Source organism: Takifugu flavidus, chromosome 8 (genome assembly GCF_003711565.1).
Source record: "Takifugu flavidus isolate HTHZ2018 chromosome 8, ASM371156v2, whole genome shotgun sequence".
NCBI classification, from domain to species: domain Eukaryota; kingdom Metazoa; phylum Chordata; class Actinopteri; order Tetraodontiformes; family Tetraodontidae; genus Takifugu; species Takifugu flavidus.
Window position 1 is genome coordinate 2,644,070 of NC_079527.1, and position 18,903 is coordinate 2,662,972.

Here is an 18,903-nt window from a genome sequence, read left to right on the forward strand (position 1 = left end):
CTGAGGTGCAAAAGACATGGATTCGCTGATTCTTACAAAAAACGCAACTATTAAGAGCCTCAAAAAAAACTTAATTGTCTATTTTACAGAGTTGATCAGTAGCATTACATAGTCTTTTTTTTTTAGCAGAACACAACACAAGAACATTTAGATAAATATACTGTGTTGTACTCATCCAAAATCCCTGTCCATCTGTGGCTTATTGACCGGGATCACAAGCTCAGCCACCGGCAGTGAGGCCGGAATGCCCCCAGCAGAAAGACACGCAGACACGGAGACAACATGTAAAGTCCTCTCCCAGACGCTCTCACGTGCCAACACAACCACACTCGTTAGGCAACCGATTTAACTAATCATCTCATGTCAAGTTTGAATGTCAACACCTGATGCTTAGGGGGTTATTATTCATCAAAGTAATAGATGTAAACTAGTGCCTTTATTTTAATTAAACATTTATTTTAACATTAAGAAGCAGCCTTGAAATGACCTTCCAGCTCTGTCATAGTGCTATTTAAACCCTCTGTCTGCAGCATTATGTAACAGCTGAGCTACACTGTGTGTGTGTGTGTGTGTGTGTGTGTGTGTGTGTGTGTGTGTGTGTGTGTGTGTGTGTGTGTGTGTGTGTGTTAGGACTCTATGTAGCCAAATAGGAATGCAAAAACAAACAGAGGAGACTCAATGTCACAGTTCAGGCTGGCAATTTTGTAGATCACAGTTGATTACATTCCTGCCACTCTTTTGTGATTCAAAATGACTCTCTGCTGTTCAGATTAATAATCATTCTTCTTTCTTTTCAAACCATAATTTCTGCTCCAGAAGTGGCCATAATTGGTTGGACAATGACAGTGCCTCGATACACCATAAAAAAGGGATTTACATTATACCAGAAAACTAAAATATACATACAGTGGCTACCCACTTCTGGACTTTTGATTATTTGTCCAGATTAAATGAAGATGGAAGAGTTAAAATATGGACAGACCAGCTCATGAGCCCGAATCATGTCTGGTCTCGTGTCAGTCACGAAGCGGCAGCGTCAGATGTCGGTCTGCCAGTGGAACTAACTCACTGCTGTTTATGGTGATGTGACAGAAACAACTGGATGGATTATTAAATGAAGAGGCTAAGTAGACCTTTGCATAGGTCCACACCCACAGGCCACTGTAATGTCTACAATCAACTAGAGTGATACTGGTTCCTCCTTCAGGTAATTATCTCTGGTGTAGATAATCCAGGTGACATGAAGCATTCTGTGCAGTAACACACAGCTGCATTTGTTCTATTATAATCAGGATACATATGATAATGTTTTTGATATCTCGATATTTGAAAGCATTGGATCCAGAATGCATCGGTGTTGCTTCTCAGTTGCTAAATAAGGCTCAATGCAGTATTGTGAATGGTTCATGCTCATTTCTTTCATGTCCCTTCCTGCCAAGGTTATGAGCTGTGCTTGAAGAGGCAATGATTAGAAAAACCTGTTCAGCTCCCTGTTACTTTCCAAACCACCTAAGGTCCAAACAAGCGGGTTTGGACCACTTATCGATACAATGTGTGGTCACTTGGAATCAAAGGCCAGACTAAACCAACATTATAGCTGTTACTAGGGAGAGCAAAGTCTCTCAGTGTTGTCTGTTGGGAAGGTGGAGGGTTGCTGGGCTCGATTTAGACTTCCAGCAGGAGGGAGGTGAGCCCTCTACTGATGAAGCTGAAAGTACATATCACTGTGTGGTCTCATTTGTAATTCTGGCCGACCTTTCAAACGCAGCTTCAAAACAAAAGATGGCAACCTTTTGCTCCTGTTTCATTTCATTCAACAGGAGCAGAATTTCAATTGCAGCAAACCCGCGCAGGGTTACGGTGTTGACTGAAAATCAGTGACGCGATGTGTGCGTCTGTCATTTGAATCATTACTGCCGACTGACCGAGACAGTCGGCACAAGTCAAATGTGTAATGCCATAAATGGATTTTAATAGATTAGCTGTCAGCAGCGCTGAGCGGCGAGGAGAGCAGTGAGTGTTTCCTAATCGTGATGGGCTCCGCATGGATATAAATAGACACAAAGCAACGGCGCTAAGTCCCCAGCTCCTCTGATGGCTTTGTTTTCAAATACATTCTTTCCACCTTTGTTCTGCTCTCAACATATCCTCTAAGATGGAGGCCTTTCCCCCATTCAGCTTTCCTTCTCCATCCAGTCGATGAGCATAAACACGATAGGAGACTGCACTACATGGTTTTGAGGCCAACTAAATATGAATTTGCTTGGAAATAGCTCAGAGATTTCTCGAATGATACCAAACTGAGCTGTGAAAACGGATCGCGGATCCAATTTCAGGACAAAAGCCATGTACAGGAAACGCAGAGGGCAGAGCCAAACAGACCATTGGAACAACAGAGCGTAATGAGAAATAAAGAGATTAGAGAGGACGCCAGTACACAGAAATTAGTCGGAAATGACAACTGTTGCTCACACCAGCCTCGATCCCTCTCTACCTCCCCCTGTAAGGTTTCTGCCCAGAACCTGACCTCGGGGTCTTCACCACTTACAACTTTTCCAACCGCTGACCCGTCTCTCCATTGCTCTATGAGTCTAATGATAAATATAGAAACACCGCTACGCTTTTCCAATGAGCTGTCACAATCATGTGCGCCTCCCAACCATATGGGTCCATGCGCTATATAAGAGGAATGCATCAGTGGCTGCAGGAGAGTGGGATGAAAAAGGGACAAAAGGGGAGAAAGAAAGAAGATTTGCAGGGGTCCTTTAATTCAATTGATCTTCTGGAAGAGTCCCAGAGCAGCCACAGGAATTGTCTCCCTCCGCCTCTTTCTCTCTTGCCTCCTCTCTCCTCCTCTGCCTGCCCAGCTTTCTTAGCCACCCATGAGTGTGACCAACTCCTCTGCGTACCGATCGGAGCGTAGTTTCCACCAGAGCTCATCCTCCTCTTCATCCTCTGGCAACTCACACATGGAGAAGAGCCGGGGACTGTTTGCCGAGGACTTTGGCTCCTTCAGGAGGCCCGGGAGCGACACACTGGGCTTTTCCAGTAAGTTGGAAACAATTTGAGATCAGTTATCAAAAGAGTAGCAGAGTGGAGTTTGAAGTGGCAACAGCAGCACAGATTACCCTGAGAGCCAGACTGATTGGTGTTCTTGAAAAATATTTCATTGAAATGTGATGCTTGCTTCCATTAAAGTGGTCTGACTTGCAAGCAGAGGTCAAAGACCCCTGAACTGAGGTCAAAAGGACACAGATGGAGTAACTAGGTTTGGAAAAATTGGTATTAATTGGCATTAAGCGGCATAGATGCATTAGAGGAAGTGGAAAAATGATGGGTTTAAAGTACATTTGGGTAGCGATATGTGTCACTTTTGAGCACTGGTTTTGTCTTGATCTACCTCTGTAATGTGTGTAGTTGGTAGAAACTGTTCCATTTCAGTTTCTGACAGCTACAAAAAGTGTGCATGTGTGGCATCTGTACTTTAAATGGACTCTGACATGCACTTGGTCCATGCATCAAGAGCAGAGCAGAATTTTTCTGTAAGTACACACACACACATACACACACACACACACACACACACACACACACACACACAAGGAATGTTGGGGCCACTGCCAGCACTGTGACTTCACACACTGACTATCCGAAATGACGCCTTCATGAGGAATGAGCAGATGGTTACCCGGTAACTAGTGTACACACAAAAACACACACGTGCGTGCACACACCTAAAATTACTCTCACACTCAAACAAAAGAGCATATGAAAGTCAGGTCTAAAGCAGCATTATGCATAAGTGTTTCTATATGCACATTTTATATATATATATATATAAAAAGTGTGCAGTTTATTAAATACATGTCCGTATGAACATAGAGTAACTTTATTTGTTTAGTAATTAATTTAATAATAATAATTAATAAATTTGTTTAATAATTCATTAAGATTTACCCATGCTTCCATTTTCTTCATAGCGTCACACACATGTGCACTACATGTTGCCACTCTGATGTTTCTCATTCAGCAGGAGATCTGGGGTCTCCATATCTACCCGTATCTAACTGATTATTGTTTGTTTTAATCACTGTGTGTGTGTGTGTGTGTGTGTGTTTGTGTGTCGAACAGACTGTGTGCAAACTGGATATCCGTGTGTCCGCATGTATGATTATAAACCAACAGTGACAAAATCAGGGTGCACGGGGTGTGTTCTCAGCCTGACCAGACCTCGGCCTTTAAGCTGATTGGTCAGCGATAGTTTCTACCTTTAATGGTCAAATAAATTATATAATGTATAATTTATGTGTATAATGAGTGTGACCTTATACTTGATGCAAGCATTTATTCTTATCAGAATGGTATTTAACCTAAAACCAGATTATAAAAAACAATTTGTTGGTAATCTTTTAAATTAGAAAGGCCCTAAAGGTCGTGAGTCATGAAACAACTCAATTATCACCCACACAGATATGCCAGTGCACAAAGGTCTACTTAGTCTCTTCATCAAGCAGGATAAACAAAAAAGAATCTCTAAAAATTAACTGAAATACATCCCAAGCTGTTGATGCCTAGTGGTTTTAAGGTTTTTTTCCCCCATGATTTTTTGTTTGCCATTTTAGGCGGAGCTGGAAATATTAAGGCCCTTGGGGATTCTTATCAGTTCACAGTTGATGTGCGAGACTTTTCCCCCGAAGACGTCATCGTCACCACATCCAACAACCAGATTGAAGTCCGTGCAGAAAAGGTACGAGTTTGAGATTGTCAGGCTTTTACGACGAAAGACAGATGATACACATCCCGTATCATGAGTTACTCGTCACATTGTCACTGTTGTTCCAACTGTTGCAGTTAGCGCAAGATGGTTCGGTGATGAACACTTTTACGCACAAGTGCCAACTCCCTGAAGATGTGGACCCCACCTCCGTGACATCATCACTGGGCTCCGAGGGGACCTTGACGGTCAAGGCGCGACGGCACCCGGCCAAACATGACCTTGTACAGACCTTTCGCACAGAGATCAAGATTTAGGGGCTCTCATCAGAAACCCATTTCAACGATTATGCCACTCATTTTGTTCTCTATTTCATTTTAAGCACAAGGAGGTGGCAGAAACATGCATCTTCACACTCTGACTGCAGCTCCTCAGTTGCTCCTCAGGTCACCATAAACTTTAACAATATAATTTGGACACAGGGCAATTTTACAGTCCTTTTACACCAAGGGAAAGTCGCCACAGTTTTCTGAACTATTTGCTGAAAGTACCCCTTTCTTGAGGTGTTCACATTACAGGAACTAGAGAGGATTCAGGTCATTAGAACACTTTTATCAAGGGCTGGCTCTACTTCTTATTTGGGGAAGGATGTTGTCATGTTAGAAGGATCGAGAATATGAAAATACCAGTTAGCAAAAGGCTGCCTCTGAGACCAGGAGCTTCAGATCTTAGATGTTTTAGTACATTTTTATACTTTTTAGGTGTTAAGTGGGCTTAGGTATTATCACAGGTCCAACTAACAGTGTCATGAAAAGTAATGAAGGAACTGTAGTTCTTGGGGGACATCCTCAAGTGGATAGTTCATAAGCTGTGGTCACTGTGAAAGTGGCTTTAGATATATGCCCTAAGCATTGCAACACACAGAAGAAACCAATCAGTGATTCAAACTCCATAATGGTTTTTTGTTAATATTTATTGTACATTCTCATTTGTGTGAATAAAATTATCCTGCTTTATCAACATTGTGTTTCAGCCATTTGATTCAGGTAAAAGAAAAATAGGTCTCATGAAGAGAAGGCTGTGTAAATTTTCTTTATGTTTATGATTTCAAAGCAATCTCAGCATTTTAGCCATTTACACCCTTTGGGATGAAACGTACAGAAGAGGGGCTGCTGTATGTTGGGTAGAATAAAGTTGATACTTTTGCTTTATCATTAATCTCTAATGAATGGTTTCCTTTACAATCATGTATAATTCAAAAACACAGAAATCCTAAACACTATTTTAGTGGTCCATCACAGACACGAGTAAAATCAGTTTATGTGCTAATGCGCCCCCATGCGTTTTTCATTGGTATCGCACAACCTTCACACTGCGCATGCGCCCGTCGTACGTCCGGTCGGTCCCTATCAATCGATCAGAGAGAGGAAGATGGTGGATGGAGTTAGAGGGGCAGGATCGATCACCGAAAAACTCGATTGGGTTCGTTTCTCTTAAGAGATTCAGCCGCCTCATAATCACAGCTACTACGGCATTCTAACCCCGCCGTGGAGAGGCAACAACAAGCAGGTAAACCCAGTGCTATTCGTTATATAACGAGGTTACGATGAAAGGAAAAGAGCTGGCTAGTGGTGAAAACAACAAGGGAAGAGAACGAGCCCGACTTTTCTCTCCGCCATCTTGTTCCAGTGTGCTGTGTGTTGCTAGGCATGCTAAATTAATCCCTGATAACAAAGCTACAAGGATGGAGGAATTGTAGTCGATATGTTGCACCGTCAAACCAAAACTTACATCCTCTTGTTCCCTGCCATGGAATTTCTGTACTCCTTGTCAAATCCGACGACTGCACCCCCCCCCCCCCCCACCCCACCCATTTTGTCTTACGAGTGCTGTAATCTGCTACTTTAATGCTTTCTTCTTGATCCATATTAAAAGATATTTACTGCACATGTGCTGGAATACATACGATAAGTTACAAAAAGGTTATTTGGCATTAAACGTGCCCAGAAGAAGAATCCAGACACTGACACATGAACTGGTCGATCTTTATTGTTGCTTTAATTCGTTTGATATGTACATGGTAGACTGTCCAGGGTGCACCCCATCTCTCGGGTAGAATGCAGCTGCGATAAGCCTGGTTGTCTTGTAAGAATTCTTTTAATATTACCATTTAAACGCAAGTATTTTGTATTGCATCCCACACATACCTGTTGAATAATCTGTTCTACATATAAATAATTCTAAATGTGTTGCACCTACGAGGGTATAACAGTTAAAAACATTTCAGTTATTGGCCAGTGTCATGCTTTGAGAAATGATGAACAGTATAAGGCTAAGAGGCAGTCTGTCTGTGTGCAAAATGTGATTGTTTTTTGTGCGTGTCATCCAGAAGGCTTGAACTTTCCTGCATCTTTGTGTTTTCCAAGATAATGGAGTTCCCATGGCACAGCGGGAAGGTCCTGGACCAGCTCAATCACCAACGCAAGCAGGGCCTGCTATGCGACTGCACCTTTGTGGTGGACGGTGTTGACTTTAAGGCACACAAAGCTGTGCTGGCAGCCTGTAGCGTCTATTTCCGCACCCTCTTCCTGGAGCAGAAAGACGTGGTACATCTGGACATCAGCAATGCAGCAGGTTGGTTCCTGTCAGCATGTGGAGATTTTTTTTTTTTTACCTAAATGTGACATGATGTCATTTTTATCTTCCACTACACAATTATGCTCTGTCACTGTCATAACCCTGCAGTCCAAACCCAACCGTTTGTATTGACGGCTGTTATTACAGGTTTGGGCCAGGTTCTGGAGTTCATGTACACAGCCAAGCTGAGTTTGAGTCCGCAGAATCTGGAAGACGTGCTAGCTGTTGCTAACTTTTTACAGATGCAAGAGATTGTGAATGCATGCTCTGCATATCAGTCAATGGCAACTCCGGCTGTGTCTTTACTAACACTGGACTTTGATGTAGGTGAGTTCAGAAAATTCATTTTGTCTCATATTTTAAAGGTAGGAAACACAGTAAATCCTCAGTGTAATAATTTTGTGTATAGCTTATAGCAGTCATTTTGATACCTTTTCTTATTTATATTATTTTCTTATTTATTTATATCTTCTGCAGCTCTTTGGTTCCACATTCTACCTTTAAACCTCTTTCTCACTATTTCATCCTTATTTTAAATCATATTTAAAATTGAATTGGTTTCAAATTGTACTGTAAATACACCTGTGTAGTTTGAGGCAGCTTTGTGTACTGTTAAGGGCCACGTGGGTTTGAACTATTTCTTTTCTTTCGTGCTTACCAAATAATGCAGCAAGTTTATTTATTTATTTTACAAAATAAAAGATAAACCAGCTGATGGTGAGCAAAAAGAAGAGGTGGAGATCAATGTGACCGAAGTTATTTCTCAGTCCGAGGATAGTCACCCCAGCACATCACCGGAAGAGCAAGAGCCCAAAGAACCTCAGGAAAACACAGACCCGTCAGCTGAAACTGAACAACCTGTTTCCCAGGCCACATCCAACAAATCGAACATAGAACCCGAAGAAAGCTCCAATTCAGCTCTTGCTTCCCCTCAAAAAGCAGCATCTGTAAAAAAGGAGGATTCATGCACCGTTCAGGTTGTGGCGGAATGTTACGATGACCCCTGCGACAGTGACTACCTGCCCAGTAAGACCATCAAAGTTTCAGTGCCTGTGTTGAAGTGCTGAGTAACTGTGTATAACTCACAGTAAATGTATACGATTCTGTACTTGTTTGCAGAATCCCAGTTGAAATCACCTACTAACTCATCATACATGAGCTCCAGAGGAAGAAGAATCAGAAAGCCCGCTCGTCGAAACTTTCCACCTGGTGATCAGATAATACATATTTGCTTTGCTGCAGAAAAGATTCTGCAAGCTGCTTCTGTCGAAGAGCACGCAACGTTTCAGTAGTTTGCAGACTCTTCTGTTTTTTGTACCACAGAGAATGACTCAGAGGATGAAGGCGTGACAATAAAAGTAAGGAGGAAGGTGACCCGGGTGACAGAAGAAGCAGAAGACGCAGAGAACTACCCTGAAGAGTCAAGCAATGCCACCGATGATGAAGAGGGCACCGTAAAGGTGGACAACAATGCTTGCGAGCATGTGGGCGGGGTCGGCGTGAACAGCGAGGGAGAGGGCAGACAAACGGATTCAGGGTCTATGAGCAGCAGGTCCGAATCAAAACCTTATAGCTCTGTGACACACAAATGTGAGGTGAGATATTTTTGTCAGCACCAGACATTTTTCTGCCTTGACCACAGCATCCACACTCTGTCGCGGGCAGTTTTTGAATACTGTGTACTTATGTCGCCTATGTCCCCTTTGAGTTTTATATGTAGTTAGTGTGTAGGTAATGCTGGATTAAACATTACCGAGACACATTATTCTGCCCCTCATTTTAAATCTTTTTAAGCAGTTAAAGCTTTTTTTTTAGGTGTTCAACACCCCCCCCAAAATGATATTGAACTTATCGTGGAAATAACTACATTATTATGCTAGATTCTATTATAAAATGCATTTTATTGTACTGTTGTACTGTTTGAAGGGCAGGTGTTTATATCCCATGTGAATCTTTTCTCTAGTTTTCTAATCATCAGCTTTGACAAGATTTGAACATTTGCCTAAGATAGTTTAATGTCAGTCCCATCAGGGTTCACATTAACATAATTTGTTATAGGTAATTTAGCTTTGTATTTAAGACCTCAGGTTGACTCTTGCAGATGCTGTTGTGTATTGCATTTGCTGTATATTATAGCCTTCACTGTCGTACGGCGCAACTGTTTCTCCATAATATTTTCTTATTTTTTTCAGGACTGTGGGAAGAAATTCACCCACACTGGTAATTTCAAGAGACACATGCGTATCCACACTGGAGAGAAGCCTTTCAGCTGTCGGGACTGCCACAAGGCGTTCTCCGACCCTGCCGCCTGTAAAGCTCATGAGAAAACTCACAGGTGATTTACGTAGCTGCAATTTACCTGCACTGTGTTTTGTTAAACTACACTTGTCCAATGAGCTCTGACAGATTCCCAGAATGAAATTGAATACTGGGTTACCTTTCAGCCCCCTGAAGCCATACACCTGCTCGACCTGTGGGAAGAGCTATCGACAGATCAGCCTGCTCAACCTGCACCGCAAAAGGCACACGGGGGAGGCGCGCTACAGCTGCAGGTTGTGCGGAAAAACCTTCACCACGTCTGGCAACCTAAAGCGCCACCAGCTGGTGCACAGCGGCGAGAAGCCGTACCAGTGCGACTACTGCGACAAGGCCTTCTCCGACCCCACTGCCAAGATGCGACACCTAGAGACACACGACACTGACAAGGGCAACAAGTGCCCGCACTGTGATAAACGCTTTAGTCAGGTAACATCGCGCTGCTGCTCCACCGGGCATTGAGTTGGACTTGTGTAAATCCACCTGGTGTTATGTCATGCTTAGATCGGAAATCTGAAAGCTCACTTGAAAATCCACATCACGGATGGACCTCTCAAGTGCAAGGAATGTGGCAAACAGTTTACTTCATCAGGTAAGAGGATTGGATGGACCATACAGAGTAGAGGTGGATGGACAAACGAGCAAAGAAGGAACAGTGATTCAGTTGTATTCAGAAAATAACAAAAATGTTAAATCCACCTGACTTTTGCTTTTTGTAATCAGTACTGACGTTTAAACTTCAGTTAGTAGTTATTTATCCTCAGTGCATTCAGTAGTTTCAAGGAGACAGGTTTGAAACATTTTGAAAAATACAGCCCAAAGAATTTGTGAAAAGTCTTTTGAGTTCTGAAAATATATTTTGATGGTTTGGCTTTAATTGATACATTTAAGTCAAAAACATCCTTGTGGGTCTTCACAGAATCATCTTACAATGTCTCTGCCCAACACTGACCCTAGTTTAGTCGTTGGTATGGGTTTGATTTCCTGACAAGGTCCCTGAGAGATCCTAACCAGTTAACTTAAACCTTAAGTTAACTGGTTAAGTCTTAAGGTCTCGGATCATTAGGGCTTCAAGCTCCTCAGCTAACAGCTTCTCTACATTCTTTGAGCTTCCTTTGAACACAGTGGTCTGTGACGCTGTGGATCCTACTAACACCAAATCGCACTCACTTGAACTTTATGCAACTGGTAACTCAGCCCTTTTAATATATAGTATTTTAAACACAAATCGACACCGTTATTGATCAAACACTGGCCACTTTTTGATCTGTTACACGTTGTCATTGGGACTGACCCGTTCTTAATGTATCCTGTAGGGAACCTGAAGAGACATGTGCGTGTCCATAGCGGGGAGAAGCCATACATCTGTGTTCACTGTAAGAGAGCCTTCAGTGACCCTGGAGCTCTGCAGCGGCACGAGCGCATCCACACAGGTACTTATTCACCATAAAGGAAACATATTAGTCAACTATTCATGTTAGCTACTGCCAAGCTGACAGTGCAATACTGTTTTGACAGGAGAGAAGCCCTGCGTTTGTTCAATTTGTGGCAAAGCCTTCACCCAGGCCAGCTCACTCATTGCTCACGTCCGCCAGCACACTGGAGAGAAACCATACGTGTGCGATCGCTGTGGCAAAAGGTCAGCAGATGAGCGAGAGAGAGCATAGATTACGCTGTTTTAAGCTGGCTTTTCCATACAGATAACACAAGTTTCACTTTGTGCAGGTTTGTGCAGTCAAGTCAACTGGCCAATCACATCCGACATCACGACAATGTCCGCCCACACAAGTGTCACATGTGCAACAAGGCGTTTGTTAATTTTGGAGACTTATCGAAGCACATTATCATTCACACAGGTAAGCAGATGTAATTACTCACTGACAGAACAGTGTGGCCTCACTCATCATGCGGATTTTGGTTTTTTTTCTCGCTCTTTCTTCGCTCTCTCAGGGGAAAAACCTTTCTTGTGTGACAAATGTGGCCGAGGCTTCAACCGAGTGGACAATCTTCGCTCCCACGTGAAGACCGTCCACCACGGCAAAGCCGGGATGAAACGCCTAGTGGTAGCCGGTGACGGCGCAGAGGAGGTGATGGATGCGTGCACAGAGGTGTCCACATCTGAAAACCAGCTCAACATAGTAACCGTCACCTCTGAGGATATAGTCACCACCCTGGCAAACGGTACAGTTGCCCAGCTGACAGGTCAGTAAATACCTTCACAGTTTTCTTTGCATTATTTCCTGTGCCACCGTATCCCTGAAGATAAAAAAGGAACTCTTTATTCGGCATCGTGTCTGTTTGCAGTCGTGCCAGTGACCACGTCAGTGTCGGCAGACGAGACCGAGGCTTTGAAAGCAGAAATCACTAAGGCTGTGGAGAAAGTGCAGGAAGCAGGTAGGACTGCACAAAACTCACGACAAATACGCAATGCAGTAGCCTTGCTGTTATTTCGATATTACAAAAGGTCACATAGCAATTTTAATTTTTCTCACATCAGACCCAGTCAAATTTTGCCTTCATCCTGAAATTTAAGCGTTGTATTTTAAAATGTCTTATTCAACCTTTGAGATGAGCCAAAAAGATATCTTAATATGTTGGTTACAAGAATACTCAATATACCACTCTTTTATTCCACTTTAGTTTTTTTAACTGCTTAAATTTGCTAACTTAATGCCTGCCTTATTATAAAGTCACAACTTTTACGAGATTAACATCACCATTTGATTATCAATCAGTTATATAATGAAAAAATATTTTCTGTTTGTGTGGTTTTAAAAATTATATTTCAGGAAAAATTACATTATTAAAAAAACAGGGTAAATATGGGGGGAGGGCTTCTCCTGACTGCGTCATCACAGTTGTGGGAAGGTGGTGTTTGTCAGAAAATAGGTTTGATATTTTGATTTGAAGATTGGATTGGTTTTTTCCTATGTCTGCTGATTTGTCAGAAACCATTATTGAAGGACAGACTGATTTTTTGATTTTGAGAGGAACTAAATAATTAAGAGATGTAACTTTTAAAACCTTTTTCGTTCCCAGACCCCAACACTCAGATCCTGTATGCTTGTGACTCTTGTGGCGATAAATTCCTGGACGCCAGTTCACTCGCTCAACACGTACGCATTCACACAGCTCAGGCCTTGGTCATGTTCCAGGCTGATTCTGACTTCTACCAGTACACCGCTGCTGCCTCCACCGATGGGGATTCGGCCACCACCTGGCAACCTTCAGCCGAGCAAGTTATCCAGGAAGGAGAGCTTATCTTTCATGCCCAGAATGAAGAAGGAGGAGGAGATTTAGAGGGGTCTGGAGGTGTTATTAATGAGGAGGGGAAGCAGGATGTAGATGGGGAAACAGATATGGAGAAAAAAGAGTAAAGCTGATGCATAATTAACACTTATTCTCTCAAGTGTTCACCTGAGCATCATATTTTTAAAGTGTTGCTTGAATTTTTTAGAAATTCAAGAAAATCATGCCTTGCATGGTTCAGGATACAACATTTTAAGGTTGTGTTGTACAATCATAAGTCATTTTTACAGTCATGATTGAAACTAAGTATATTTTATTATTAGAATGAAATGCAACATTCTGCATTGAACCTTGTACAGTTTCGATCACAAGTCTTTCTTAACACAAATACTGTGGAAGTAGTGAGGTGTGCATTTTCCTAAATAGTTGGGGGGGGGAATTGCTGATAAGGTCTCTGCAAGTAGGAGTGTTGGGGGATGTGACTGTGACTCCCTTTTTTGCTGCAGATGAATGTTGTGCATTTACTGGCCAATAATGAAACTGCTGTGTTTATATATTATTTGTATATTTTGCTCTATTTTATGTTGCCCTCTAACTTTCTAAAACCCCTGAACAAAGATAAAATATATGAGTCATCACATTGATTCTGAAACTTATTGTAACATAGCGGTACTCTAGCTCCCTCTAGTGGTAGTCAAGGGAGACATTGAATTAAATATGAAATAAAGTGTATATAAAAGCATATAATACATCACCGCAATAGTATTACATGTTTTTAAATATGATATCAGTAACCTTTCAAGTAAGAAAGTGGCTTAAGATAAAATTGTGTCTTAAATTTTAACGGTCGGTGTCAGCAGCCGTTTAATTAAAATGATGCAGATGAAGACGTTATATTTAGTATTGCAGCCAATAAGGCTACAGTTACTTAACATTTAAGTAGAAGGCATTTTATTTAATCCCTATATGGTTCGGTATATCTTGGTTAAAAAAAAACAGTACGATTTAATGAATCTCAAAAGCATACTATAGTATACACTAGCCTGGGGTTAATGGTCGCACTGTGCAATCGATAACCAGTGATCTCGACGACTAAAGAGTCTCACACATTAACTAGTCCATTGCAAATCAATATATATGTATACAAAAACGCTATTAAACCATGGTCCCTATAGAAAATAATAAAATTAGTATTTTACTTGCGATCGTTCAGCTTTTGCTTTGACCATATTTGTTGCGTTACATGTTCACGTGGATTTCTCTAGTTTTGAAGAGGTTTAAAAGTTGTATTTGAGAGAAACAAATTAAAAAGTTTATGAGTAGCACGCAAATAAGGGAGGGCGCATGTTCTCGTCAATAAAGTGTAACACAGTATCAGGTTTTCGTATTGAATTGTCATAAAATCCATGGATGGTGGGCAGTTTAACTCAGGTTTCCTGTATTTACATTAACCTGTTAAATGGGTGTTTTTAATTGTCGAGTCTAAGGTCTCGAGTCTGGAATAATGTCTTCCGGGATTGTCGTACGCTATAATAGGGCCTTCATCTGATTGGCTTAGCGTGAGGCGACGCGGCACGTTCCGCGCTCTGATTGGCTGGATCACTGGGGTCAAAGGGAAGTCAACTGCTAAAGCTGACGTCGACTTCTCCTGCAAAATGGCGTCGCTGGTGGCTGTCATGCAGACGAACCGGTCCAGTTCTGTATTTTCGCGTAGAAATCAGGCTGAAGCAATGTGCCGTAGGTTTAGGGTTTTGGATAAGAGAGCGCTTGTATTTCTATCGTTAGTTTCCATGCTGCACTGCGCTCTGGCTGACGGTAAAACGCTGGTTTTGCTGGACAACCTCAACATCAGAGACACCCATTCAATCTTCTTCCGCAGTCTGGCTGGTTAGTGGAATATATACATTTATGTATATGACTGCCTATAGTCTTCCTTTTAGCCTTTTAAAAGACGTTTGCACTGTAGACGTGATTCTAGTAATATATAATCTCTGCAAAATTTGAATAAATTATTTGCTTGCTTTGGCTGCTAATGTTAGCCACATTAGCCTCAATGTCTGTCAAAGTATTATTTATGAGTCTGCTAGCTTGTGTAAACTACTTTTTCGTTCTTTGTTGACATATTTAACTTATGGTGTACTCAATCCATGTGCGTTCCCCCTGTATCTGTACATCATTTGATACACAAAAATGCAATAATCGTATAGCAGCCTCTTGGTAATTGCATAAAACGCACAATCCCTCAATTCAATATCAATTGACACATGAATGCCTGAAAAATAATGGAAATTGCATTAATCGCTATTATATTACTAAATAGTAATATACCAATAATATTCATTAATAACAAATTGTAGTATTACTAAATAGTAATATAATAGTAAACAGTTTTGGGGGATTTCAGCTTCAGTATAGCAGGCATCCCATTCGCAAAAGGGAAATATATAGGATAAGTTAAACCTTGTTGAACTTGTCAGTTCCTCTGAATAATGTTTTTCTCCTTTTCAGACCGTGGCTTTGACCTGACATTTAAGACGGCGGATGATCCCTCCCTGTCTCTGATCAAATATGGCCAGTTCCTGTATGACCACTTAATTATCTTTTCACCATCTGTTGAGGGTAAATTTGCACACCAGCCTTATTTTTTCCTTTTGAAAACTCCAAATTTTATTAATATATATAGGTTTTCTTTTCATGTAGACTTTGGAGGAAACATCAATCTGGAGACAATCACATCTTTCATCGATGGCGGAGGAAATGTTCTGGTTGCTGCCAGTTCAGATATTGGTTAGTTGGTTTCAAACAGTTTTTACCTTCTTCCTTCCTTATGGAAATTTGCCCTAATTTCACCCTTTTTATGCACATATTCTCCTATAACAGGTGACCCTTTGAGGGAGCTGGGCAGTGAGTGTGGCATCGAATTTGACGAGGAAAAGACTGCTGTCATTGACCATCACAACTACGATGTGTCTGATCCTGGAGAGGTAAACAAACAGAATTTCCATAGGTTTTACCAACCTAGAATATTAAATGTTTTTTTAAAATAGTTTCTTTTCGTCTCCAGCATACCCTGATTGTTGCAGACCCAGAAAACTTGTTGAAAGCTCCAACTATTGTTGGTAAACCCACCAATAAACCTGTCCTGTTCAAAGGTGTTGGGTAAGCGTGACTGTTATTGCTCTTTTTGTTATTCACAATCATTTTTTTCACTGACAAATTTAAGCAGACAAATAAATGAATAAATATATTTTTTGTACATTTGTGAGAAACCCTTTTTTCGACATACATATTTTTTAAAATCATAGTTATTATCTAAGCATCATTGTAAATGTTCACAATGCAGATAACTGCATATCATCTTGTTCTTTCCAGCATGGTGGCAGACCCAGAGAATCCTCTTGTCCTGGACATCCTTACTGGCTCTTCAACGTCTTACTCCTTTTTCCCCGACAGACCAATTACTCAGGTATAGGTATAAGTCAATGTCGTGTTTTTTTTATGAACACCGCTTCATACAAACTTTTCTGACATTTTATGTCACAGTAAAAAAAAAAAAGCCATTAGGTCTTCATACATCACATGGATTTACATCATTGAAGACTTTTGTTTCTGAAAAAGCATCATCTATACAGAGTTGGTAGAGTAACAAACAGAAATAATACCTGAAAGTTCTTTTGTGTTTTATCTAACTGACTGCAGATTTTGTGTGCTCACATAAATGCTTGGGTACTGTACATAGTTCCTAATACAAGTGCACCTTTAATAACTTTAAGTGAACCACATGAAATGCAATTTGATTTGCTCAATTACTAAGTAATTTTTTTTTTAAACCTCACTAGTACCCCCATGCTGTTGGCAAGAACACCCTCCTGATCGCCGGCCTTCAGGCCAGAAATAACGCCAGAGTTGTTTTCAGTGGCTCTCTGGACTTCTTCAGCGATGCCTTTTTCAACTCTGGGGTGCAGAAGGCCACACCTGGCTCCCAACGGTAACTTTCCCTCACCTTTACATCCAACTAAATCAAGCATCGCAATGTAGTTTTGTGCAAATACTCTTCAGTTATCTTCATGCAGTAATTGTGTAAGGCTTCAAATATCAAAACTTTAATGTCTTAATCCTGCAGTCAACCATATAAATACTACATAAGACCCAAAAGTATCCATGTTTAATTGTATTTGTGGTGTCAGATGTATTTTATGACATTTTTCAGCTTAAAACACCCAATAAACATATCTTTATCTACATATTACATACTGTATCTATACACCAGTAACTGTGAACTTGACCTGTAGAACAAATGTAGTGTTCATGAGTGCTGTTAAAAACTAATGACAGACACTGAAGTTTCACACACTAATTGGCTGTCTTCACTATTGTGGTCTTAATTAGGCACGAGCGGACAGGAAATATGGAGCTGGCCGAGGCTCTGGCTCGATGGGTGTTCAAGGAGGCTGGAGTGCTGAGGGTCGGAGCTGTTGCCCATCATCGTGTTGGAGAGGCAGATCCCCCTGCTGCATACACCATCACAGACCTCGTGGTGAGTTTTAGAATGAGAAAAGTCCACGATTTCACTCCTGGAAAAGATTTTGAGTTCTGAACTGCAGCAACAGGACAAAAAAAAGGCACTTTTTTTCCATCTTGGGGTTTATTTTATTGTTTCCTTTCAGTGGATGTATTTGAGTTCCTAATGTTAACATTTAGTAGGTGTGAATAGTTTGAATTTGGAGTTGTTTACCTGACACCTGCAGGAGTACAGCGTGGTCATCGAGATGCTGTCGGAGGGCCGGTGGGTTCCCTTTGACGGAGATGATATCCAGCTCGAGTTTGTAAGGATCGATCCCTTCGTCCGGACCTACCTCAAGAAAAATGGTATGTACACTATGAGTCCTTGTGTTTACATACATTTTCAATTGAGTTGTTCAGCCATTCAACATCAGTCTTTTTTTCTTTGTAGGTGGAAAATATAGCGTCCAGTTCAAGTTGCCTGATGTTTATGGAGTCTTCCAGTTTAAGGTGGACTACAACCGGCTCGGATACACACATCTGTATTCCTCCACGCAGGCACGTAACCAGTTTTATTATTTGTGACTGATTTTTGTATCTGGAGTTTCTGAACACGGAACTAATGAGTAAAGATTCTAAGGAGAGAAATGGTTAATATTTTAAGATCTTGTCCATTGATGAATGGCTTTATTGTGCTTGAATGTATGGCTGGCTAACTCGTGTGGTTCTTTTTCCTTTACCGCAGGTGTCCGTGCGTCCCTTGCAGCACACACAATACGAGCGTTTCATTGCTTCAGCTTACCCGTACTACGCCAGCGTCTTCTCAATGATGGCAGGACTCTTTCTGTTCAGCATCGTCTTCCTGCACATGAAAGAGAAGGAAAAGACAGACTAATGCAGCGAAACACCAGGGAAAGATTTCCGAGGTTACAGAATACTCCCTTGTGGTGTAAAGGGTTGAATGGAAGGTTTTGAAATCTTCACACGGGGACTTGGACTGTAAAATAAAAATACAAGATTTTTTTTTTTGGGGTTATTGGGACACTCGGCTATTAATTGGAGGTCAAAATGTGAACTGATTTAAATGGGTGGGTTTTTTATGCTTTCAGTTCTCTGAAATCAGTCAAGGCCTGTAAATGTTCAGTCAGCAGTTGTGTTGACCTGCTTTACATCAACGAATCTCCTCAGTAGAGCACTAACCTTGGAACATGGAATACCATTATAAAGTTAGTCAATCTGGAAAGGTGATATCTGAATGCACTGAATATGTTCATATTTGATAAGGCTTTGTGTTTCCAAAAGAGTTGGAATAATCCTAATAAAATCTTGACATTCCAAACTTTACAAATGCTGGAATTTTGTTTGGTCAGAGTTTTCATTTCCACCATCTAATCTTATAATTTGTCCTACAATTATACACACCGTTAAAGCATTTACGTTCATGAAATTGAGGTTTTATTTATTGCATACAGCAAATGTGTTTT

The 18,903-nt window shown here is 41.1% G+C and overlaps 3 protein-coding genes across 3 annotated transcripts; all 3 read left to right on the forward strand.

The window, feature by feature from the left end:
* The first annotated feature begins 2,698 nt into the window (after positions 1 to 2,698).
* On the forward strand, positions 2,699 to 5,734 carry hspb7 (heat shock protein family, member 7 (cardiovascular)). The gene is made up of 3 exons (XM_057039702.1): positions 2,699 to 3,048; positions 4,623 to 4,747; positions 4,852 to 5,734. Exons 1-3 carry the CDS (start codon positions 2,883 to 2,885, stop codon positions 5,029 to 5,031), a joined length of 471 nt encoding a protein of 156 aa, XP_056895682.1. The 5' UTR covers positions 2,699 to 2,882; the 3' UTR covers positions 5,032 to 5,734.
* Positions 5,735 to 6,121: 387 nt separating this feature from the next.
* zbtb17 (zinc finger and BTB domain containing 17) lies at positions 6,122 to 13,554 on the forward strand. The gene is made up of 15 exons (XM_057039695.1): positions 6,122 to 6,283; positions 7,141 to 7,348; positions 7,499 to 7,678; positions 8,054 to 8,377; positions 8,471 to 8,560; positions 8,675 to 8,946; positions 9,544 to 9,686; positions 9,796 to 10,096; positions 10,172 to 10,259; positions 10,984 to 11,100; positions 11,186 to 11,306; positions 11,393 to 11,523; positions 11,618 to 11,869; positions 11,972 to 12,061; positions 12,707 to 13,554. The coding sequence occupies exons 2-15, from the start codon at positions 7,144 to 7,146 to the stop codon at positions 13,042 to 13,044; spliced, it is 2,652 nt and encodes an 883-aa protein (XP_056895675.1). The 5' UTR covers positions 6,122 to 6,283; positions 7,141 to 7,143; the 3' UTR covers positions 13,045 to 13,554.
* A 980-nt stretch (positions 13,555 to 14,534) lies between these two features.
* Positions 14,535 to 18,767, forward strand: ddost (dolichyl-diphosphooligosaccharide--protein glycosyltransferase subunit (non-catalytic)). The gene is made up of 11 exons (XM_057039700.1): positions 14,535 to 14,803; positions 15,425 to 15,535; positions 15,617 to 15,703; positions 15,797 to 15,900; positions 15,981 to 16,075; positions 16,289 to 16,382; positions 16,756 to 16,904; positions 17,306 to 17,453; positions 17,665 to 17,785; positions 17,871 to 17,977; positions 18,165 to 18,767. The coding sequence occupies exons 1-11, from the start codon at positions 14,572 to 14,574 to the stop codon at positions 18,312 to 18,314; spliced, it is 1,398 nt and encodes a 465-aa protein (XP_056895680.1). The 5' UTR covers positions 14,535 to 14,571; the 3' UTR covers positions 18,315 to 18,767.
* Positions 18,768 to 18,903: the final 136 nt, after the last annotated feature.